The 10,692-nt window shown below is 40.3% G+C and overlaps 1 protein-coding gene across 1 annotated transcript; it reads right to left on the reverse strand.

The window, feature by feature from the left end:
• Window positions 1-7,989: 7,989 nt before the first annotated feature.
• Window positions 7,990-9,430, reverse strand: sst6.1 (somatostatin family member 6.1). Its single transcript, XM_083770318.1, has 2 exons — window positions 9,073-9,430; window positions 7,990-8,472 (listed from the first exon to the last, which is right to left on the reverse strand). The coding sequence occupies exons 1-2, from the start codon at window positions 9,175-9,177 to the stop codon at window positions 8,239-8,241; spliced, it is 339 nt and encodes a 112-aa protein (XP_083626444.1). The 5' UTR covers window positions 9,178-9,430; the 3' UTR covers window positions 7,990-8,238.
• Between the last annotated feature and the right edge of the window lie 1,262 nt (window positions 9,431-10,692).

Below are 10,692 nucleotides of genomic sequence, written 5' to 3' on the forward strand. Positions count from 1 at the left end.
CCACATGAGATCAATGGAAGACAATGTCAATGTTCTCATTCAGGGAGTAGAGCAAATACAAGGAAAGCGATACAAATCAATACAAATTAAAAAGGTAGAGACAGAGGAATGTTTCTTTCAGAAGCCCTGGAGACTTAATTGAGGCCAGAAAACCAAAGAAATCTGTACTGTACTGTACTGTACTGTACTCTACTCTACTCTACTGCACAATCCCTCCTCCCTGGCCTCCATGTGTGTTAGGCTGCGCAACAGTAATAATACAAATAATAATAATAATAATAAGCTTTATGTATAGAGCGCCTTTCATGACACAGTGCTTTACAAGACAAATAAAGTACAAAGTATATAAAACTAAAAACACCAAACATCACAAAAAATGCTAAAGACCAAACAACATCACAATCAGGGTCACAATCAGAGCAAGGTCAGTGAAAAGCATAGGACAGGCGTAATGAAAAAATGCATAAAAAAAATATATAAAATTACAGTGACACTTAGTGGTCAACACTACGGACAGACCCAGCCAGGGACACACATTGCTGTCTTTAGGAGTGGCTAGCACCACTCAAAAACAAACTAAAAACTAAAAATAATCGAATGTCAACAGACATTTAATATATTATTACATTTTTTGGGGGCTTGTCTGTCAGGCTCGGGAATCGAACCTGCGGTCAGGCTCAAATGGAGCTTATAGATACAGTATGGTATGCACCTAAGCACTAGTAGGCCATCGGCACTACCAGCCTAAATTATTCGTCATCAGTGCCACTCAGACTTTAAACTGGACAATTTGACATACTGTACTGTCGTACGACCAAATTAGCCATATGGACCTCAGCTGACCCTGTGGCAATGTTGAAGCCTCTGGCATGGCATCGCCTTGACATCTCTGTGAAAATGTCATGCTAGAAAGAAATCAGAAAGACTAATATCTCAACAGTTGTCAAGGGATAAGGTTTGTCATCGCAGCAGTTACCCTCACTATGACACTCTGTGTCTTTTATTTCATTTCGCCTCCTCTCCGTTGTTCTCATTGGAAGCAATCACGAAAGTCTCAACCACCCACATGCTGTAGTGTAAACTGTAATTAAAGACTTGAATAAGTGGGGATGTGTCACTTGATTTGAATGCCCATGAACAATGTAGTGTTAATCCACTGCAATTTGCTCGTCCACCACAGCCATGTAAAATAAATAGAGTCCCAGGAGGCAGTGGCGTGCACAGACATTTAGAGGGGCAGGTGCTCAAGTGAAAAAAGGGCACGTGAAACCGTCCGGTTGCCTTAATAGTGTGAGATTTATAGATTTTGGGGCATAAATAATATATATTAGAAGCTTTTTATCAAGAATTGATCAATGTCACCATGGTCCACATAGCCTACTGTACAGTGTACTGTACACTGTACAAAAAGATGTTTTGTTTTTTCAAAAGGGCACATTGCTGTCCAGAGGACAAAGGGCAGGTGCTCTAGCAACACCTAGTGTCTATCTGTGCACGCCACTGCCAGGAGGACGGGTCTACAAAGCATGTGCCACGCAACTAGCAAAGCTGGTGTCTTCACGGATATCTTCAAGCTATCTCTCTGTGAGTGCAAGGTCCCAGCATGCTTCAAAACAGAAACCATTGTTCTGGTCCCCAAAAAGGGCAAAGTAACCAGATTAAATGACTGGAAGCCTGTCTCACTTACACCCACTTACACCCGTCCCATAGTGAGCAAAAAAAGCTTACAGGTACATGAACTGTCAAGAATGAGAAGGGCAAAGGAAAACACTAGCCCCCCTTGAACCTTGAGGAAATAAAGCACAGTTAAAGGCATAAATAGTGAGTTAAATCTTACGATTCAGAACACTGAATGTGGTATTCGTTGAAATAGTCAAACGCTGCACATGGCATAGCAGTTATCGTGCTCACTATCTTCAAGTAGGCTAATTACTGATTTCCAGCTAACTATAAAATCTCTTAAATCTGAACAGCAATTCAAAAGGTAGCGGCAGGCGACAACCACCTTTAAATCACAGCACACAGACAAAACAGAGTAAACAAGTTCCTGGTGACTTGCCTCTGGGTATAAAAATGGTATGTTCCTTATTTTCACACCCAAAGAATTGCCTTGATTTGCACCCTGAGGACAGATGTTCCTGGAGAGGGCAAAGAAACGGAATTGATTGAATGGTGGAAATGAACTGAGGACATTAATGTTTCTTTGTTCCTGCGGGAGCCAGCCATGTTTATTTTAATGTTTCCATTAGCGGTGCCAAGGATGGCAGCTTGTGTGGGCGGAAAGAGAGAAAGGTAAATGGAAAACAGTAAATACCTAGAAATGTCTCAAAGTGATTCATTGCTATGCTCTCACTCCAGGTGCCAACAATGAAGAGCAAGAGCATCTGCTGAGATGTATTCTATACATGTGAACAACTCTGCATGGGTTATACCAGCCATCTACAGGATAGATTGGTAGATGGATTTTTTTTTTGAGTGGTACAACCACTCCTATACAGAGTGTGTGACACACACACACACACACACACACACACACACACACACACACACACACACACACACACACACACACACACACACACACACACACACACACAAATAACTGTACATTTTTATAAGGCATTTTATAAGGCCCCAGGAATTAATTTCAAATGTCAAATAGGATTGTATAAACATAAAACAAACACCAGTGAAAATGTTGGAGGATGCTGTCAGATTGTAAATCTCCAGCTCCATCCCTGCAACCTTCTTTAAGCCCTGCCCTGTTGCTAATGATGAAGAAATGGCTGCTGATGTATCGATGTTGAACCCTGTTACGTTGGAAGTTCATTCCTGACGTCACACATCCATTACGCTTTCAATTTGGCCACATGCGCCTCTTTTTCCACAGATAACAAATACGTCCATTCCCTTGCTGTTTCAGCCAGACCACGGCTTTAACAATTCAGTGGACTGCCATAAGGCAGTAAAGCAGTCAATGACATTGGGGCTAGAAACCAATGATGAGAAATGGCACACAGGTGCTGCTCCCACCATAGCGCCCCTCTCCTTCATTATGGTGCTGCACTCACTGCTGCACTCATTCCTTCATTATCATTCAAACAGCACCCCGTGACAAAACAAATAAATTATTCTATGAAGCCAAGAGGGAGTTTCTTTTTATTTACAAAAAAACGTACTTTATGCAACATCACTTTCATTAAAATAGTGAGTTGTTAAAGGAAGGTTGTCAGAAAAATGCATGCAACTAATGCATTGAAAGAATTAGGGAAATTAGTCATCTGGATGGTCTGTACATTATGTACATTAAAAGTTTAAAATCTTAATATTATGAAATATTAGTTCTTGATGTGAGTGTATAGTATTCTATCCTCCCCATCAGTACACGCCCATTAATGATTAATTAATTGGTTAATTTCTAACGTAATTGATGTAACATTTTCAGGTCTGTTACCCTCGAGAGAAATGACAGTCACCCCAAACACTGCACATGGATTTCCAATATGAGTAATGGTTTAGTTCTCGTCCTCACTACCATTATTAAACAAAGGCCATTACTGTCAGCTATAATGCTACACTGACATTTCAGTGTTCACACACAGGGTTCACATCAGTTATTTCTCCTCCAAAGACGAGCCATGTCATTCGGAACAAGGGTATTCCACATAGTTAAAGACTGCAATCAAGGTGTACTACCAAACCACAAGGGCCCAATTGTCCCAACATTAAAGGAGAATTCCATGCTAGAATGCTTTCTTATCTTTCTTTGTAGTTGTTACGTCCCCACCAAAGAGGTCCAGGTGTTATTTTGTGCAAAAACTCCTTATTGGCTATTTCCCCTACCATAAGCCCTTGCATTGAATGGGAATTGAATGGGGCTATGGGGTGTTGTGCTAGTTCACTTATTTCCATCGAAAGAAGTAGTAAAGTGTGCCGCTTGGGATATTATTTACATTATGAAGAGAGGATACATACAAAGAAATTATAATTTTGAGCGATGGAAATAAGCAAATTAGCACAACACCCCATAGCCCCATTCAATTCCCATTCAATTCAATGCAATTCATTTAGGGCTTATGGTAGGGGAAATAGCCAATAAGGAGGTTTTGCACAAAATAACACCTAGACCTCTTTGATGGGGACGTAACAACTACAAAGAAAGGTAAGAAAGCCTTTTAGTATGGAATTCTCCTTTAACTTTGACTAGTTTCTGTGAGGGGGAAATAACATACCAATGCCGTGGCAACAAATCTATTACAGTTCCAAAAGTGCTAAAGCTGCAGGCTAATCACAGAAGAGCTGCCCTTGAGATCAGAGCCTCATATCAGGCAAGTAATACGAGAGTTGTCGCAGTGTATGAACAAGATGATATTACTGTGGGTGGCACTTTCCTCCCTCCGCCTCAAACCTTTTCCTAGTCACTATCAACATAAAAGGGCCATAGGATGCTTTCACAGCAGGGACTGGAACCAGTTCCAAGTACACTTTAAAATTCAGTTTGTTTTATTTGTGTGAACACTGTGTACTGGACAAGGCACGGATCATCAAACTGCCCGTGCCACAAGGTGGTACGGTTCTTTTTCTTGGTTACGGATGGTGTGCATCAGGTATGAAAACTATGCACTTGTACTTAAATGGAACAACACTGTTCTACTCGATGTTTTCCGGTGAGCTTGTTTCCCCAATCTCCCGACATAATTATATCACATTATTAATACTACTCCCATGGTTGTGCACTTTATAGAACACACTGTGCAATTCTGTTTCCTCAGCAGAAAAATGTTTGCCGCTCTCCAACCTGCCGAATCTGTTATTTAAATAACAAGGCACCAGGAGCCAGGTGCAGATGCACCTGGCTCTTAAACAGAACGAGAGACTAAACTCTGATTGGTCTAATTTAGGTTATACCCAAAACACACCACGACTAATTCAGAGACTAGATACAACCCTGCGCCTTGCACATTACTTTGCACCCACATTAGCAAAATTTAAGAACATGGCCCCAAGTAACACATTTGCACTGCATGCATTTTAGACCATGCACCACCTTGGCACCTTCGTCTACTCTACATCATGCATGGGCAACTGGCGGCCCGTGGGCCACATGCAGCCCTCACCTTCACCTTCACCTTCACACAGCTAGGCCAAGTACTTATTTTACTTATTTTAACAAATAGCCATCCAGGCTAAAGACGTTAAAGTTTTTTTAACATTGGGGAAAAAAAGGGGAAAAGAATAATCTTACAACTCTTTCTAAAAGAAAAGAACAAATCTATGTAAGCCTGTGCTGAACTATTGCTACTGCCATTTAGCTATGTATGAGTTAATATTGAGACAGCAGAGACCCTTATAATGATCTGCTTTTAGACCACTCACTGGGCAGTATTTGACTTCAGTCCACAAACAGCATCAGGCATCATTAGTCCCTACTTGTGGGATCCAATCTCTGCTAACAATCCTATGGTGCTCCTACAAAGAAGATCAATCATCTATCTATCTCTCTCTCTCTCTCTCTCTCTCTCTCTCTCTCTCTCTCTCTCTCTCTCTCTCTCATTTATTTATTTTTAACACAGGCTCATATTGCGTCATGTTTAAATTTGAATTATACGCTTAGGACCGGCACACTGCTCCCCTCTTCCAGATCAAAAGGAAAAGCAATAAAACAAGCTTTGGTTGCAGGCATCAGCTTTGATGTGTCTCCTCTGCATGCTCTTTGGGTTCAAGGAGCATATCATAAGGAGTAGCCACCATATCCACTGTCATCCGCTCCCCAGTACCAGTATCACTAAGGTGAGAGAAAGCACATTTTCCAGCTATTGTATAAGAAGGCATAATTACATGGCTCATGTAGGTGATTGTTTAGGTGATTGTCATGGTCTTGCCCATGTTCAATGCAACAGAGGATGGATTTATTTAACCTTTAAGTTATCCCCTCCAATCGCTTGGTGTGTGTGCACCATGAAATCATCATGAAGTTTCACGTGCTGCAATCAGACTCAATTCCCACAAACGTACTTCGCAGCACATGAGAAACAAACACACTCATGAGCAATCATCTGCTATTCATCTTGTACTTGAAACCCCTAATGATGATGTCCCCATCATCCCCTCCATGATGAGCTGGTGAGGATGACGAGCATGTTCAGCCAGTCTCATCCCTCGTCAGCACACTGCGGACCACATTGCACAACCAAGCTTGACCCCATATGACAACATTAAGACGTGCACTGTTTGGACTGCTATGGACATTTGACTACTGACAATATACACCTATATATTCTTAGATTATTTATTTGGTGTACTAGATAGATAGATAGATAGATAGATAGATAGATAGATAGATAGATAGATAGATAGATCTGAATACTCTGTATCTCTTGGGAAGACAAGGTGCTCAACAGGGATCAGCAACAACTGATTTCAGTAGAAATCTGAAAATAAGTTCAAGGTGAATGTTATTTTTTAATGGATTTTAAAAGCTTCTAAAAGTTCTGTGTGCTTTAGTGTGGGCTGAAAAAAAAAGATTATTAATGGCTTAGTCAGCACCACATCATTCCTGTTATGTCAATTCCTGATGTCATCTAGTTTGGCTATAGTTCACTTAAAATGTCTGCAAATCGGAGAAAAGCATTTCTAATGCACTGCTCCAACAACAAACAGTGTAGAAGAAGTGTATATTTCATGTATGTCATCTATCAGCATTTAAAGGCTCTTATGAAACGCTATATTCTACAACTGAAATAGCCTCTCGTGCCACGTACTGTCTGACACAGCAAATTATGATCAGCCACACAGTAACATGATGAATCAATGACAGCACTATAATTATTACAACATGACATTTACCACATGAAATCCATCATCCGTCTACAGCACTGTGCTCAAGGTTCACAGTCAATATTTGATTGCATCTAGGCTCTATAGTCTATACCTCTCTATGTGGTTATGAAACGGCGTAACAGCCCTTACATGCCTAAAGGACTTCTATGTGTGGCGATTGATAGGCATAGCACCAAGCCTCCACTAGCTAATATGCAGAGGCCGGTGTGTGCAGTCAGTGATAATCAAGAACAACAGGTTGTGGGGTCATTTGAGGAGTATTCCAGTGCAGATATTATACATCGACATTATGTGTCACTGTGTGTGTGTGTGTGTGTGTGTGTGTGCCAATCTGTACCACCTATAATGCTAACATCCATTACTAGTGCAAACACGTTATAGCATTAAATGAATACGTGGGAAGTATCGGATTTACTTACTTCTCTGTCTACACTGTCATGTTTTATGGCCTTTGAAAATTCACTAAAGTGTCTGTCTCAACCTGTGACCATGAATTAATAAGGATGGCCGTTTGGGAGCTGATCAAACTGTTGGACGACACAACAGAGCCTAAATCCGTTTTACAAATTGAGATAGTCATGGCAAATGTTATCCTTACATATGGCATCTAAAATGGAACTTATTGTTAATAGCATAAAACTGTATTTATGAATGCATTGTGCATTTGTTTTTAAAGACCCAAATAATCACTAAGGTTTTTGGGACATTTCTTTCCCTACAGCAAGTTCAAGCGAACAGCAACAGTAGATCTCTAAATCCATGAATCCTTATTATACAGAACTAACTAGTACAATGTTAGCAACTGCAGACAGAAACTATTTAACAAGCAGCATTGGCGTGCAATGGTGTATACCGTAAATTAAGCTCAAAAAGGCAAAAATAAAACAATTCCACTTTGAAAAGGATGAGAATATTTGTGATGTTTGTGAATGAGTTATGGCAGCCAGAATTTGCCTGGATTATATATTTAACGTGGATAAATACTTCACAAAATTCTGCAAATTATATCAATGAAATTCAAGTACACGCAACATTTTTTGTAGTTCATTTCGGTTTTATTTTGTATCACAATTGTTTTTACAGCGATGGCATATGAAACAAAAAGCAAATATAACACTAATCACAATCTCGAATAAAACCATGCTTTATTGACCCTGAAATAAATAATTACATAAATACATACATTGTATACACAAAATAGATAAATAAATCAGCAATATTCAAACAGACAGACTGTGTCAATAAAGTTCACCGAAAACTGCATGTCCGGCAAGTGTGGATGATATACAGTATATACACACCTGAAGTCTACTACAGTTCATGAGGAGCTGGGTGGTGTCTGGTTCAGAATAAGGTGTAGCATGGAAGGATACGGACGGACTGTCCGTTTTGGAACTGCTAACAGGAGGTGAAGGTTTTCCAGAAGAAGTTTTTACAGGGGGCTTTGCGGTCACGTTGGGGGAACGCTAGCCGGTTGTACACAGCCCTCTCCTCCAGCCGCGACTCCAGGGGCTCCTCTAGATCCACAGGTGATGCCTCCTCCTCGGGCAGCACATTGTTGTCTTCCAGCGCTCCGTCCAACAAGCCATGCACCAGCTTCAGAATCAGCTCTTTGCGCTCTTTGCTCAGTTCCTGAGAAGGACAATGGAAAGAGCTATAATTATGACGGCATGACAATATATACGTACATCCTGTGCATGGGGGGGAAATTACCTCAACACCTGTAAAACCTGTAAATTTAAAAAGGGCCATACTCAATTAAATCAGCATTATTTGAATTCTTAAAATAAATGCAGAATTATTATGTTTTTAATTGAATAATTCTGAAATTGAAGATAGTTTTTTTCCCCTGATTGAATTAGACATCTTGATTTTAGGTTTAAACATCTTAATTATAAAATTCTGAATATTCGAGCATAAAACATCCAAATCCATAACTAACTTATTTGTCTTTGGTACATTGACTTTAAGACGGGCTTTGTTATGGAATGTTATTATTACAGTGATTTTAGTTAACACATGTTTTATGAGTGAGATACCATACATACAGTATGCTGCAATTATTTATTTGGATGGCAATGAAAGTCCTCTGACTTTCAAATCAAACCCTAAATGATCAGCAACATATTATTATTATTATTAATAATATATAATATATATATAATATATATTGATAGTAAAGAACAACATTAGACAAGACTATAGAAGAGAAAATCTTGTTTTTGTACTCACCCTGTTGGCATGAATGGGTGTCCTCTCTTCCGCAGGAAGCACGGAGGCTGCTCTTGCACTGAACAGAACCCCCGTGAGAGCTGCCAAGACCACCAGGAACTGCATGCTGTGACAGGAGTGTCGGGGGTGGACCAGAGCTACGGTGGTAATCAGTGGAAGAAGACACTCAGAGACGCACCGCGGTTGGAGTGGAGTGTGAAAGAGACGGAGAAAACCTCAGCCGTCAAGACTTCTCAGACTTCTGGAGCCAGGAGGGCAGTGGTGAAGAAAGTGCAGCTTATAGCGGTCAGTGACAAGCTCGATCAGACCAGAACTGCTTTTCACTGTCACAAGATTTGGAAATGACCACTGCTACTGCTACAACCCCAAAGTCACCCACTCTTTTATAGCCCTCCGCTCTTGACGGCTGCTTCTGACGTAGACGATGGTGGGTGTATGTCAGGGGGTGGGGGTCTGTTTAGATGTAGGGGTCAGGGCATAACAAATGGTTTATTTTGAGCAGTTAACCCTTTTGGCAAACAGTGAGGCGTTGCATCGGTCTGGTTTTATGAGAGGGAACATTTGCAACAGGCCAAATAGTACTGATATCAATATCTAACTAATACATTGACAGTAATATGATGGAACATGTCTGGGGAGACTCAAAACTGAATGAATAACTTCCAGTCTGTGATGGCCAATGGCAGAGGACATCAAATGAGGCAGAACTTCCAAGTGACTTCAAGAAAACCAATCTGAAGTTCCGCAACACTCAAAATCAAAAGGGTCACATTTCCCTGCAGTAGCCATCAACGGTAAAAGGAAAGATGAAATGAAGGCTGGTCCTGGGCTGAACAACGACGTCTATTACCTTCACATCCTGGTGTTCTGTTCCATGGTTGTCTCTGGATCTGATTCCTGTCACTTTGGATCTGATTCCTGTCTCTTAATTCCTCCGACACCTGCAGATTACAATCGAGCAGTATGACACCTTGCATGGCTTTTTTAAGTGAAGCATATCACAGACATACTTGAGTAATCGATTCATCATGGTACATTTTCATACAAAGTCTTTAAAGGTTTCATGACATTCATTTTCATTAATTTAACATTTCCATGACCTCAATTACACCAAAATAACCTGAACTTTGGACATTCAGTGGATTTTCTGTGGTCTGGAGTTAGCACCTATGCACCTATATTTTGTGGTTATCACTTATCATTTATGTGTAAGCCAATGTATACTGCAGTTGAGTAAACTACAGAAATTGTATCACTGAAAATAATTCACAACTGAAAAATGTAGGCTTGAAATATAAAATGCAAAACTATTTAGAAATGGACCTGAAAACATTTGGAGGCAGGACGAAATCCATTTGACATTTGAGAAATAAATTGCTTCTGGGTTGAGTTTGTTATTTAATCACTTAATCCAATTTCCAACCATCAAACTGTCTGCACATCACAACTAGTCAGACTATTATGGAGGTTTACTGTTGTGACGTCTGTAGATGGTGCTAACTGCACGGAACTGATCGATTCGCCTCACTTTCACATCATCTTTTAAGAGAATTTTCCTCCATATACATGCTGCTCACAAGGAGGTCTAACTGGAAACTAGAATAGCTAGCTGACAGTGTG

This window comes from Protomyctophum parallelum (assembly GCF_964188405.1).
Source record: "Protomyctophum parallelum genome assembly, chromosome: 7".
In the NCBI taxonomy this organism is placed as follows: domain Eukaryota; kingdom Metazoa; phylum Chordata; class Actinopteri; order Myctophiformes; family Myctophidae; genus Protomyctophum; species Protomyctophum parallelum.